This window comes from Hypomesus transpacificus, unplaced genomic scaffold (genome assembly GCF_021917145.1).
Source record: "Hypomesus transpacificus isolate Combined female unplaced genomic scaffold, fHypTra1 scaffold_272, whole genome shotgun sequence".
Classification (NCBI taxonomy): domain Eukaryota; kingdom Metazoa; phylum Chordata; class Actinopteri; order Osmeriformes; family Osmeridae; genus Hypomesus; species Hypomesus transpacificus.
Genome location: NW_025813799.1, coordinates 59,671 through 74,926, shown reverse-complemented (window position 1 = coordinate 74,926; position 15,256 = coordinate 59,671). Strand labels below are relative to the sequence as shown.

Genomic DNA, 15,256 nt, shown 5'->3' with positions numbered 1-15,256 from the left:
TCTAAAACTGGGGAGGCGTCCATGGTCGCTTTATTTCTCAGCCAGGTCTCTTATGGTCACTCCGATTGACACAAAGGCACTTAGCAGAAGATCTGGAAAGATTTTTAAAGTAATTCAAATAAAATGACTAAAAGAGCACAGAACCCCTTGCAAAAGAGTCATCCATTAGTGGCCACATTACACCTCAGCAGGAAGAATGCCAGATGTATGCCCACAGCTTGGAACAGAGGCTGCATGCACTAGACCAGATCAAGAACATGTTATGATATTGTTGCTGATGTCTGCAAACATCATACAAGTTCTGTAAAGATGAATCTCATCTGATTGTGCACATTCATTCATACACCCTAAATTGAACTGAATCACAGTCTAAATAGGAGTGATGAACACTATTTCTTTTGAAGCTTGATAAGAGTCCAGCATCTTCTCTGGTACGTTATCTGGCATGATGTAATTACATCGCTTACAGTAACTGATGAGACACAGGGACAATGTTGTCTATGATAGAGAAGAAGGTACCAGTGAGGATGGGAGAGAGAGAGAGAGAGAGAGAGAGAGAGAGAGAGAGAGAGAGAGAGAGAGAGAGAGAGAGAGAGAGAGAGAGAGAGAGAGAGAGAGAGAGAGAGAGAGAGAGAGAGAGAGAGAGAGAGAGAGAGAGAGAGAGAGAGAGAGAGAGAGAGAGAGAGAGAGAGAGAGAGAAATGTTATGGGATTATAGAGGATGGAACTTTATGCAATATGTGAAGGCTGTCTCTCAGCATCACTCATCTGAAAACAGATTAGTCCTCAAGTGATCATCATATACAACACCATGCCGGGGGCCTTATGCTATTCATATAAACATAACAAAACATACAGCATGCACTTAGACACACACACATTCTCTCTCAGACACACATTCTTGTTGCAAAGAAACAAGAGTGTCTGGCTAGGGCATCTTTGATGCTAAGTGGGTGCGAAATGTGGAAACTACCAGATTTTCATTCTCAGTCCAGCCCCACTCCCCACCCTTCCCCTCCATTATAACTTTAGAATGTAGTCTAGACTGGAAACTTCCTGGATGTTGCTACTTCTCTCTCTTTCTTAGTTTTTCTGTGTCCCTTTTTGCCATTGTTTCACTACCTCTTTCTTTTTAGTCTGTTTCTGTCTTGCTTTTACTCTCTCTTCTCTACTCTCTCTCTCTCTCTCTTGAAACATTTTGAGAAAGAAAAGTGCAAGATTAAACAATGAAAAGACAGGGAGGGAGTCCTGTGTGAGTTCCAGTCCTAGTCTTGTCTCTCTTTTTCCTGGCTCCCTGCAACACCTGCTTCTTGTTTTGATCACCCAGCTGTTGTCCATGTGTGATTACCTTGCCCTGTATATATGTGTCTGACCCCTATTTCAGTCCTTGTTGCTTTGTTGTCATACCTTTGAGTATTTCTTCCTGTTTCTTCCAGTTTTTTTCAGAATCAACCGGGTATCATTCGAACACTTTGAAGTACAATCTGCAGATCTGGGCAAAATTGAAAGATTTTGGTGTCTTGCACACTCACTTAATTATGAAGTCAGTGAGATTGGTTCCACCCTGCAGTGTGTAAAAATTTTACATTTGAAGTAATTTGTCTATTCCCAATAACCAATCATGTGCCTGGTGATAGAATTGGGGGTTTGTGTGAAAATAAGTAACTGTGGAGAGATGAACACAACCTAACTTCCCCTTGGATGAGATGGAAGTTCACTGATCTAGAGATACAAACTGTCATGCTCAGCATCTGCCGGGGATTTCTACGTCTAGTAACTGGAAGGGAATGTTCCTCATTGGCTGTCAGTGCATCTTCATCTGAAGTCTTCGGAACACCTGAGCAATTCAAAGCGATGTTGTGGGTCCAAAGAGTGGCAGTACAGTCTGCCCTCTGACTCCATCTGAATCAAGGACACGAAGAGTTTAGGGGTTAGGTATGTGTTTCAAATGTCTTGTTCATCCTGCCTGATGAAAAACAGTTTCCCTAAGGTGTAAGGAGACTACCTAGTTGATGTTTATAGACTAAATGTTTAAACAGTATATACAGTATATATCGTTTTCAAAACATCTGTTTGGAGAGATCCTTTCAGTGCACAAGGGGCTGCTGAATGTCCATGCATTACAGTGAAAAAATACAATTTAATGTCATGAATCCCCCTTTTATGGCACACAATACTCCATAACATAACCACAATCCATTTCCAGGCAGCATGCTTCTGCTTTGTCAGCGCAGGCTCATCCCTTGGCAATTAGTAATACACCATGCCTGCATCAAAGTCATTAATTAAAAGGTACTCAACCACAGAAGCACTGTCTCTAAGATAAATTCATATCTTCCTGTGTGGTTGAGTCTCATGCACATGTCAGACTCAACAAACTCCAATAAACTGGAACTGTAATGAGAGAACAGATAATGCTAGACAGAGTTACCTAACCACTTACTGACAAACGTAATCTTCAAAATCAATTTCAATGCCGTCCGGTCTCTAATTAGGTCTCCTGACTATACCTGTGTTCTCTGTACTTAGGATCCAATGATCTTCTGATGTCCTAGAGGCTGCTGACGATGGAGCGTTGACAAATGGGAGAATCAGTATTTTCTTGTGTGTAATAAAAATAATTAATTGTCTATTACTGTATGCACAGCTCAGAAAACTGGTGGGTGTCAGAAATGTGAAATACTAAGTGTTTCTATGCATACATAGGCAGATCATTTAGAAACGTGCACAACCTCCATTAGGTTTCATTTAAACTCTGCATTCAAAGCTGAGTGAACCCAAAATCTTTCATCCTATCTAATTACACACCTAAGAACCAGTTACTCATTGCAAAGCTTTTAAAACTACACATAAGTGCCAGCTTGTTGCGCAGACGACAAGCTTTTAGTACACAGCTAGGTTACTTGTTGGTCGTTTATTACAGAGATGACTGTGAGCTTAAAAAGACAGCCTTGCTTTACTCAGAGTGCAACGATTGGCAACAGGTGAGATTGTATCTTTAGGGCCATGTTGATAGGAGTAATGGTTGCAGAACTGGTGATGTTAAGGGCACGGCTCAACAGTGCACCATTAATTAAATGTTAGTGTGCATCTGTTCCCTAGCCCTGAGCTTCTCTGCCTGCAGTACTTGTATTGTCTGCTGGTACATCACCCAGATCTGTTGCTACACTGAAGACAAAGAGAGTTTGTTCCTAATCCTTAAGATCAATGGTACTGCCTCTAATGTAAACTAAATTAGCACAGACTATTAGATTCTCAAAAACTGTGCACCAGTGTTCTGTAAATGTAGACCATGCCTCACACTCAGAACAGCAGTCGAATCTGAATCTCTTGATAAGCTTTAGTTAATTATAGCTTGTTCTCTCCTTTTGCTGCCAATCAAGAGATCATTTCAGGCCACCATTACCCTCTAACTGTTCCCTCCACAGTAAAGTTCCAACTGTGATTGCTGTCAAATGTGAGATTTGTCAGGGCTCTCAAGCAGAGTAGACATCTATCAAATGGTGACCAGATTGAATTGAGTAGTTGTCTGTGACAGCCTATCAGGGGCCAGTTTTGGCCACAGAGGACCTGAGTAGAACACATGAACATGATGCCAGAACGCATACCATGAACGGTATGTGAAGGCTACATTTGAAAACATTTACATTTACATTTATGCATTTAGCAGACGCTTTTATCCAAAGCGACTTCCAAGAGAAAGCTTTACAAAAGAGCATAGGTCACTGATCATAACAACGAGGTAGTCCCAAACATTGCAAGCAGCCAAAACATGAAGCATACATTGTGAAAAAACTAAACAAGTGCCAAAAGGGAAGACCCATAAGAGCATGCAGTCATACAAGTTTACAAATTAAAACAACATGAACCACAAAAAAGTGCAGGACTGTACCTGTGGAAGAACAATCAATAGTAAAATATTTCACAGCGAGTACAAGACTTAACTTCGTTATAACTAACCTACAAGAGCAACAAGTCACTCAATAAGAGTCATTGTGATCCTGGAGGAACCTAACAACAGAAAAGGATGAAGGTACATTCAGTATGTGGCAATTTCCACTTGATTTTAAAGCAATCCTGACAGAAGCATAAACATACACTGGAATTACTTGGTTTAGTTTTGAATTAATTTAATCTGTTACTATATGATGAAATTAAATAATCATAAATGTTTACTGTTGCAGGCCAGGTGACGCCCCTGCACCCACCTCTCATATGCTAATTTAGTCTGACCAATCTTGCTCTGATTTAACCCATAGAGTCAAATAACTGCAATTCCAGCATATTTGGTTAAATTTGATGCACCGTTCAGTTTACCCCTTTTCCATTAAACCTAGGGGAATCGTTTTGGTTGTTTGTCCAATATTAAAACTCCATCAGCTCATTAACAGTAGTTTGAACGTGGAACAGGAGATGGATGGGGTATCAAAGAGAGAAAGCTCATAGCTCTCACCCAACAACATGCAGAACAACAACATTACAAGAACTGAGCGATGCATTCTTCTAACCCCTTGACCCAGGAGGCGAGAAGCAATGGAAATGTCTGCAGCTTCAGAATGTGTTCATTTTTCTCTAATGAGCTGCATATGGCAGTCTGTCCTCGAGTGAAAAAATCAAGACCATTTTCCTAACTATAAATTCAATGTTGTTAGCACGAGCAGTACAATGAACAAAAACCGTACCTCAATTTATTTTGCATAGAAGCTAATGTCAAGCATGCATGTTTATCATTAGAGTTGTTTAAGGATTTAAATAATGCCTCAAAGATATGCTTGTGTTTGTTGTTCTGGTGCTTTCATGTATTCATTTTTTATCTGTTCCCCCCCCCCCCCAAAAAAACAAAAAAGAATAAATAAATGAAAGTACAGATTTCTATTTTTTTTTTAAAACTAAACTGTTTTAGGATCTACAACGCTACCTGCTTCTACCCCTGCTTTTCCAAGTTCTGCTCTGAGCTAGTCCGTCAGTTCCCCCAGCCTCATCCTGACTCTGACCAGGGCAGAGCGGGAACATAGTGTCCTGGAGGACTCTGTTGTCTGAGTTGACGTTCCTTTCTGGTCTGCCGCGCCTCCGTTGTCAACACGCTAAATCAGGAAATGGCTTCTGTTGCTCCCCAAGGACTTATAGAGAAGCCCTTCAGCTGGTGTCAGCCCTGTGGAAGCCGCCCTGGGAGGGAGCTGAGAGTTCCTGATGCCTCCTGAGAAGTGACAGTGGAAGACATGCCATTCCACTGGGGTTTTTAATCACCACTTTTCTCAACAAACATCACATGAAAACAGCTGGAGAGTGCATCGCGCATCAGGGGGTTTCAAAATATGCTTTTTGGGCGTCTCATTGTTTGACTTGTCTTTATTTAGAAATACAAATTCATCTTTCGTTTTCCATTTTCTTTACCAGGGGGAAATAGATCAGGGGGAATCATGTTTTTAAAATGTGTTATGTTTTCAACAGAAGTCAAGTGGTTTGCTGTGGAGGCAAATGATTGCACTGAATTGAAATGCCAAGAAATTGTTCAAACACAACTGTTTTAGGCCTTCTGCTCTTTCCTATTAGAACTCTATGTTTTCTCTCAAACTCCAAAGTAGTGCAACATTGATACAGTACATACTGTTGGGTCTCAGAGTTTGTTAAAATTAGATGCTCAGAGGCAATTACCATGCAACCAAATTTGAAGTCAAACATTTTATTAATGATGCGGCTCTTGACATGAAAAGCAAACCTTAATCACAAACATGAATTGAAGAGATTCATCAAACAGTCCCATTCTAGAAAATACCCCCCATTCTTTGTGAAGTTATTGAGCCACACTGTTGAAATTGACAGTACAAGTATCTGGTAACAATAATTGATTAGAAATAAACCTTTGAACCAAATCCGGATGTTGTTTTGAAGTCCCATCAGTGTTTCTCAAAAGGTCCGATGTTTTAATGTCGTTTTATGGGAATGTTTGACTGTTTTATTGAGTCTGTTCCCACCTTTTCTATTTGCTGGTTTGAGTCACTTACCTTGAAATATAGGAACAGGTTAGAAGGAATTGTTAGAATGTGCAATACAATTGAAAAAACAAATCCAATGACTCTTACAAACGGCAAAACTCAAAAGACCCAGTCTTTGCTGACCCTAGTCACCCATTGGTCAATTTCAGTTCAGCTTGTTTCCATCTAGTCGCAGACAATCTGCCAAGATGCAGTACCAATAGCTTTAAGAACCAATTTTTCCCTACTGCTTTAGGCCTTTTGAATTTAATCACATAATTTCAGTGAATTGTTTTTGTGTTGGTGTTGATTGTAGATGATGACTGTATTTATATACTGGCGGCGGTGCAACAAATTGCCCCTCTGGGATGACCTTGACCTTGACTAGGATAAAAAAGACTCTTAACATTGATGTTACTTCGTAAGTTAACAGAACATAATGAAATATTATTAAAATGTCATTATCCAAGGCTTAAGGTGTATGTCTCTAAGGTGAGTTTTGTGTATATATCCAGAGATGATTATGAGATTGTTCCATCGCTGGATGGAAGAGAGAACTCTGTCTTAAGGGAGATACAGTGCCCTCCAAAAGTATTGGAACAGTGAGGCCAATTCCTTTATTTTTGCTGTAGACTGAAAACATTTGGGCTTGACATCAAACGATGAATGTGAAACCAGAGATCAACGTTTCAGCTTTTATTTCCAGGTATTTACATCAGGATCTGATGCACAAATTAGAAAATATCACCTTTTTGTTCGAACCCACCCATTTGTCACGTGAGCAAAAGTATTGGAACATATGACTGACAGGTGTGTTTTGTTGCCCAGGTGTGTCCTATTACATACATTATTCAATCAATAAATACCACTGAATGTCTACACTCAGGTTCAGATTGGGTAAGATAGGTTTTGTCTATGCAGACTGTATTCAGAGGTGAAAACAACATGAAAACCGGAGCGCTGTCTTTGGGTGAAAAACAAGCAATTGTGAGTCTTAGAGAAGATGGAAAATCAATCAGAGCCATTGCAGAAACATTGGCCATAGCCAGTACAACCATTTGGAATGTCCTGAAGAAGAAGAAAACTACTGGTGTACTAAGTAACAGACGTCGAACAGGTAGACCAAGGAAAACATCAGCAGTTGATGACAGAAACATTGTGAGAGCTGTAAAGAAAGACCCTAAAACAACTGTTAGTGAGATCAGCAACAACCTCCAGATGGCAGGAGTGAAGGTATCACTATCTACTGTTCGCAGAAGACTTCATGAACAAAAGTACAAGGGCTACACCAGAAGATGCAAACCACTCATTAGCAAGAAGAATAGGAAGGCCAGGCTGGAATTTGCCAAAAAGTACAGAGATGAACCTCAAAAATTCTGGGACAAAGTTTTATGGACTGATGAGACAAAGATTAACTTTTACCAAAGTGATGGAAAGGCTAAAGTTTGGAGAAAGAAAGGAACTGCTCATGATCCCAAACACACAAGCTCATCTGTGAAACACGGTGGAGGTAATGTCATGGCTTGGGCTTGCATGGCTTCTTCTAGGACGGGCTCATTAATCTTCATTGAGGATGTAACACATGATGGCAGCAGCAAAATGAACTCGGAAGTCTACAGAAACATTTTGTCTGCCAATTTAAGGAAAGATGCAACCAAACTGATTGGCAGAGCCTTCATCATGCAGCAAGATAACGACCCAAAACACACTGCCAAAACAACAAAGGAGTTCATCAGGGGCAAGAAATGGAAGGTATTAGACTGGCCAAGTCAATCTCCAGACTTAAACCCTATAGAGCATGCATTTTACCTGCTTAAGAGGAGACTGAAGGGAGGAACCCCACAAAACAAACAACAACTGAAAGAGGCTGCAGTGAAAGCCTGGGAAAGCATCAAAAAGGAAGAATGCAAAAGTTTGGTGACGTCAATGGGTCACAGACTTGCTGCAGTTATTGAAAGCAAAGGATTTGCAACTAAATATTAAGTCTTATTCACTTAAATATGTTTTAAGTATATCTGTTCCAATACTTTTGCTCACATGACAAATGGGTGGATTCAAACAAAATGTGATATTTTCTTAGTTGTGCATCAGATCCTGATGTAAATACCTGGAAATAAAAGCTGAAACGTTGATCTCTGGTCTCACGTTCATTATTTGATGTCAAGCCCAAATGTTTTCAGTCTACAGCAAAAATAAAGGAATTCGCCTCACTGTTCCAATACTTTTGGAGGGCACTGTACATGTACATACAATAAGAAAACTGGATCGGTTCATTCACAGACTGGACTGGGTTCTGTTGTCATCAATCACCAACCCAGGGACCCTTGGCAGACTCATGACTCTCCTGTGAGAAATGTTAACCCACATATATTTTATGACCCCTCTATCAATCCCTCCATCAGCCAGCTGAGCCAAGAAGTTGAACAGTGTTCTGTCATATTTAGTACGTGACAAGGCCTGTTATTCAATGCTCTTCCTTTGTATAGTCTATCAAAAAGAAAAGGAGACGGTAACATGTTCCGCTTAATTCACTTGTGGGGTTCGATTTGCATGTTGCATCTTTTGATCTGTTCTTCATGCAGAGTATACTATGCGTGGGATTGCAGAGGGTTTTCAGGTGCACCCCATCGGGAAAAAATGGTGTAGCCGCTGCTTTTTTGTTGTTGTTACCAATCAAGGAAATGGTTTAGATTAAGTACGAATATTACGTAAAAGAACATGTTTAATCAAAGCTGGTAATGATGGCCTGCCGCGTACAAACGACCTCCCTCCCCTTTGTCAACAGCAGGCTGTTTTTGTCAGATCAGTTGGACAAAAGTGTCTGCTAAATTATTTTATTTTTAACAAATAATATTCAAGTGTGTTGTTCTGTCCACTATGAAGCGTATGTTAGTGTATACCGCCCTCTTGTGTTCAACTCGTGATCACATGCATTTACACAGCCAAAAATGTACACAGGCTTTTTGCTTGTGACTTGAAGGTGGCCCTTGTCAGACTCGAGACATGAACAGATCCTGATGAGATGTGTAAGTTCAGAATGTGAGGAGGACACTCTCAGGTCAGTCTGCCATCAGGAGAACAGTGCTGTCAAACACAACACACTCCCACTGGAGCCAAGAGCAACATGTTTGTCATTGGGATGAATCCAAGAACTGGTGACAGTTCTATGGACTCTGACTCTTTACCCAAAAGGCCAAGCTCAGAGCTGATGGAATTACCTCTCCATACTTTAGAGACCATGTACAAAACTATAGAGGCATGGTGAAATGAGGACTCCTAACTTCACACAGATCAAGCATATTGGTTGCAGGTGTGAGTGGATGATTTCCTATACAACTAATACACATAATAATCTGAGTTTAAAAACGAGTGTATAATCACCAATTGAACAGAAGAGGCAATGTACACGAACTGCAAGCCGTTGAGTCAGAAGACAGCCTTCAACCAGCCTGATGATTAAAAGAAGGGAGGTTTATAGTGAATAAAACGAGTCATAATCCAGGTCAACAGGGCATTAGCTCAGCTTCAGCCACCCACACGAGGTACACAGGTAGCAGTTTTAACACTAAAAAGGACTTTGATATGATTTACATATATCTTTAGCACCTCAAAACTTCATAGAGGTCTCTATCAGGACCATAGTTCATGTGAGAATGCTGTAGAACCATCAGTTCCCTAACACTGTGCTCCTTGGTGCGAGTGGGCCAAATCTAATACAAAAAACTATTTGAGACTTTGTTTATAGCTGCTCCTTAGATTAATGTACTTTGTTAACATGTGTCTGGAGGTGCAAATAACAGTGGGGTCCTTGGATCTATTGAATGGGATATATTGAAAATGTACACAGTTTAAATATTTGAATGATATACTGTATATTACAGGTGCTGCATACACTGTATTAACTGAAAACAAATACTTGCTGGTGGAATTTTGTACAGTGAAGAGTCATGAGTGTCAAGCCATCATGACAAGACAAAAAGCTAAAACCACAACATGGCAGAAGGACACAGAAACAGGATATGATATCTCATTTTCTTTCAGGAACAGGAATTGTCTGTACTTTTGATTATTCTTCTGAATTATCACAATGCCTTCTCTCTAATTGTGAAGGCCGGATCATAACATGAACAGAAGAAATGACACAAGCAGACACAACAGAAAAGATAGGCTCACAAACCATATACCTTGTACCTAATTTTAGACTCTGCTTGTAGATTGTGTATGTGGAGGGGAGGGTGTCTAAAAGTGTGACCGTCTTTGAGAATAGAAACATGTTTCCTCTCTCTCCTCTCTCTCCTCTCTCTCTCTTTGTGCTATGAATGCATGGCCCTTCGATTGAAAAATAAACTATGTTGAGAAACAATAACATTATAGAAGCTGGCATCTATAAGACCTGAGTCTGTGATCTTTCATGCACCAGCTTAGAGTGAATGTCTGTCAAACCAGGGTCTCTCTGGTCTATGCCGCTCCACACAGGATATGAGGAGATGAGCTGCTTCTAAGCTTCATTTCCCTGTCTTTGACACGGTATGCATGGCTTTGATCCACTCTTTCCTCTCCTCTGCTGTAGCTGCTTGGAGGAAGTAATGCGTCTCATCTGAAGTGATGACCTCAAAGAGGTTCCCATCCACCTCGTACCTTTTGGCTGGGGGAGCAGAGGATAAGGGAAACAGGTATTAAGAGTCGAGATGAAAGGAAGCTTTATACCTCCCATTATAACTCAGTCTGTTACAGTGGGGGACCTGTGGTGCACAACTTCCCCGGTCGGAAACTCACCGTCAGGGACGTGGTCTACCGCTGTGATCACCGATGCTCTCAGGTGGACTGAACCTAGGGGCTCATCATCCCCCTTGTAAAATGAGAAAAAAAGAGAGAAAGAGAGTAAGAAAGTGAGGGGATAAAGTAAGTGAAAGGGAAAGAGAGGGAGAGGCACAGGTGGAAGGAAACAGAGGTAGAAGTAGACACAGACAGATAGACAGACAGTGGACAAGGAGACAGAGGGAGAGGGAGAAAGAAAATAAGACATTTGACCGAGTGAAAGAGAAAAGTAGTGATCAAGGGAACAAGTAAAAGTGAAGGGTAAGTGGGAACACAATAACAAGCAAAACAGTTGTAACAATTTTTCAATTCCAACTGCAGAACTGTAGCTTTGGTGTCATGCAACTCAAATGGGTTTTTTACCTTGGTGGGGTCATAGTAATGGAGATAGGCTGGGTCATCTCTGAGAATGAACTTCCTCACCTTCCAGTTTTTTCTCCTATGACCCTGTGTAAAGTAAACCAGGAAACCCAATCTTTAGAATGCATATGCAGTTTCACTGACCAGTGAAAGTCACCACTAACTTTTTGTGGTTGGGAACTTGCACTTCCCCATTCTTACTTTTGTATTGTCCTGGAAGTCAGTTGGCTGAGCGGTTAGGAAATCGGGCTAGTAATCTGAAGATTGCCAGATCGATTCCCGGCCGTGCCAAATGACGTTGTATCCTTGGGCAAGGCACTTCACCCTAATTGCCTTGGGGGAATGTCCCTGTACTTACTGTAAGTCGCTCTGGATAAGAGCGTCTGTTAAATGACTAAATATATTGGGCAGCACTTTCATTTTCAAGAAAATAGGCTGGTCAATCCCCTTTGAGTTTGGCAGAAATTGTCCATGGTTGAAATGAATAGAATATATGTCTATTTCTGGTCATTGCTGTTGAGAACATCTGAATATTGTGTTTCTGCTGCTGAGTGCTTCTGAAAGTGTGAGCCTGCAGTCTCACCTGTTTGAGTAAACAGCCCTGTTTGACAATGTTTCCCCTGAACTCCTCCTTCACCACTTCATCCTCATCGCTTGAGTAGCCCTCACAGAAGAACCCACTGTCTGCCTGCAACACCGCACATGCTCACTTAGTGTCAAACCAAACACAGGTGTCATGAGTAAAAACATGTAGCTCTTTCTTGTGTGATTCATTCCATTCAAGACCACAAACATTTTGTTTCCTGTTCAAGATAGACATCCTACATTGCAACCAGACAGAATATAAGATGTTGAATCATGTTCAGGGCCAACTCAATAGGGGTTAAGGTTCAGCCACACACACGAGGTACAGTGCCAGTACAGATCTGGACTGACTTACAAAGTAGTAAAGAGCATCTGTTTCATCCAGGAGGAGGGTCTCTGCTCCACCCACCGCCCCCTGCTTGGAGACCTCTCCGGCAGGCTGCAGGAAGCCCTCGTTCAGGAGTCCCGTGGCCAACATCAGAGCCTCTGCCCTGTTCCTCGCCTTGTCCTTGGAGATCAACCAGTCCACCACCGTACCACCTGACAGACAGGGAAGGAATGAGGGAAGCAGGGGAGAAAGAGAGACAGCGAGACAGCGAGAAACAGAGAGTAACGAGGAAAGGAAAGGTTCACTAATAACCTTGAACGGTGATTTGTGCTGCCATCTAATTGCGTTCGAGTGTTGTCATGCAATACCTGTAAAGCAGTGATTGTAGATTCTCTTATCCTTTTCCAGTTTCATCTCCTTCACGCCATCATTTGGGTCTTTCATTAGCAGGTACAGTTCACTGGAGACAAACAAACAACAAAGAAGTCATATCTTCAAACATGGTGGTTAACCATGATGCTTGATGCTGATTATTCCTTGCTACCCAACTTTTCATATTTGGTCAGGTCCTACCTGAGGTTGACTGTGTCAGGCAGACGGATAGACCTCCGCGTCGACTTCCTGGCAAACTTCCTGCCTCCCTCCAGACAGGAAATGGCCCTCTTGATGTCCTTCACCCAGGCCTCCCTCTCCTCTAGGTGTGTGGCCTGGAAGTAGTGATCCTGGTTCTTACTCGTCTGGAGCTTGAACACCAGCTAAGGGAAAACCACAGTATGATTATGTTGGATGGGACCGTTATGTATGATGAGCATTTGCAGTAACAGTACTCTGTACCTTTACCGCAATTCTGACTGAAGAGCTCAGTATATGTTAGGACCAGGAAGGAAGTATATGGTTGGATGGTCTATTTAGACGGTTATGGTGAGTGTTCAGCATTAATAGACACCCCAGAGAAGCAGTCAAGAATGTTACCACTCTCTTGCTAAAGTCCTGGCAGGGGCTGGTGAAAGTAGCTCCCTTCAAGGGAATCATCCCCTTGGAATTGGTATCTGTCTTCCTCTTGTAGAACTCCACACCGTCCTCTGACAGCACCACCCAAACCACCTTCCAGGAGTTCAGCACTGTGCCCTGCAGAGAGGATGAAGAGAATGACAGATAGGTGATAAGAAGCAGGACTGTATCCGATACTGAAATGTTTTTGGGCCTTCAACAGTAGTGCTGCAGTAGAACATGGTCATACAGTCCTTTTCATTTGTGTTGATCAGAACACTAATAGTCCAGGCAAAGGAACTCATTTTGAAGCCAAAAATAGAACTAATTGTAAAAGACTTTTTTTCAGCATAGACCATTTCTAAAAGGTTTCAAGAACAACATACTAAAAGTCCTAAGATATCCTAGTTGAGGAAGTATGTTAAATTCTCATCGATCCAAGAAGTGTGCCAATAAGGCCAGGCAACATAACATCCAAATGGGGCTATTTTTTTCCTTTACTCCTATCAAAATAAAACTTTACACAATGACACTACCCATGAAAAGTAACATGTATGTTAACTTTTAGTATGTTGTTCTGGACAATTCTTAGAAATGATCTATGCTGCAAACAATTATTTAACAATTAGTCGGTCTTAAAACGTTACTTTGCCTGGACTATAAAGGAAGTGATACCAGCGGGTTATTTTTCAGTTTTTCTCAACACTGTCAACTCACACAAAATTGGATTTTGTTCCTTCATTTAGACAATGACTGTGGGAAAAGTAAATCCTGGGTCAGAATTGAGTGTTTTATCGGTTATGATTTGATTTGTTTTTTTACAATGTAATTATTTCTAATTATTTATATTTCACTTTATGTTGTGGTTACCAGCTGAGTAAAAAAAACTGCAGGCAAGTCTTGCACCTGCCTGAGCTATTCTAACAGTTCCATGAATTCAGATAAGAATCATCATTTTCCAGAGCTAAGAATGACTCCTTGAAAAGACAGACTCATTGTCCCCACCCTCACACGGACACTGCTCACGAGTCATGGAACATCTTCCCTCAGATCTGTGGTTTGTGGGAGAGCTTCTTATTGTCACTCACTCACAGCCTGTCACATCCTAAAATTTACTCAGAAGGTCAGCTCAGACCAGAGAGCAAACACAGCATTGTAGCATTGTAGAAGTTGCTGAATTATGTCCCATTCAGAAACAACCAATGGGTCTGAATCAGAAGCAGTTAACCTGCCGTATTCTATAACTTTAACAACACAAATATTCGTTTTTATACACTTATAGACTGAGGTCCTTAAACGACATCTACCTAATTCCATCCACAGCATTCACTCACTAGTTAAACAGACACATCTTTGGGATGACTGCAAAATGTGGACATCAGCACCCTTGTAAGTTCCTGCCGCCAACACAAACCTACCGACCCTACGTTACTCAACCCCTTATCCATGACAAAATCACCTTTGGTTCTACTACAGGGGTCTAGGGTTGGTTCCCCCTTCCTTACCTTTTTGACCAGATATCCCTCTCTAATCTGCTTTGGTTCCATTCTCTCTCCGTCTGCTTGCTCCGTGTGTCCGTGTGTGTCTGTGTCTGTCGGCGTGTCAGTGTGACTGGCTTTGTGTCGAGCTGTCACAGCCGCTCTCCTACTTTTGAATGTGAAAGAGGAACACCCTTCACCCCCTCCCCCCCTCCCCCCTCCCCCCACCCCTCCAGCCACAGCTGTAAGCCACAGCTAGGGGAAGTGCTCATCAGGCAGGGCAGGGTGTGGCTCAACGCTGACGAGCTGCTCTCTTCCTCTTACAGGCGTAGGCCTCTGACTGTAAATGAAGTGGCCTCATCTCGTTCTAGACTGATTGCTCCTTCTTCTGGTCAGAGCTGTGATGTATCATGGGATGACACATGCAGTAAGCCTGGGGGAGTCTCTCCAGCACAACTGTCTAATCATTTCAGGATCCTTTTAAGGGTCCTTCAGATGTCCATTCATATTGACCTCCTCCTGGGCTACCAGCAGCTAAATCCGGTGACCTGAGTTTAATTTTTCTGTCATTTTTTATTACTGTGCAATATGAATTCCATTGTGCAATTTAAGGCTGATTTCTGCTGTTCACTGAATGAGTTAGCAAAATATTGCCAAAAAGTATACTGTATGTCAACAGTATACTATCATCATCACTCACCCAGTTTGTATCAGTCATTTGTC

General features: G+C 41.6%; 1 protein-coding gene across 1 annotated transcript; it reads right to left on the bottom strand.

Moving 5' to 3' along the window:
- Positions 1-8,174: 8,174 nt before the first annotated feature.
- Positions 8,175-14,693, bottom strand: LOC124463279 (pleckstrin-like). Its single transcript, XM_047015112.1, has 9 exons — positions 14,561-14,693; positions 13,038-13,193; positions 12,639-12,820; positions 12,434-12,525; positions 12,093-12,277; positions 11,736-11,840; positions 11,156-11,239; positions 10,751-10,823; positions 8,175-10,619 (listed from the first exon to the last, which is right to left on the bottom strand). The coding sequence occupies exons 1-9, from the start codon at positions 14,600-14,602 to the stop codon at positions 10,480-10,482; spliced, it is 1,059 nt and encodes a 352-aa protein (XP_046871068.1). The 5' UTR covers positions 14,603-14,693; the 3' UTR covers positions 8,175-10,479.
- Between the last annotated feature and the right edge of the window lie 563 nt (positions 14,694-15,256).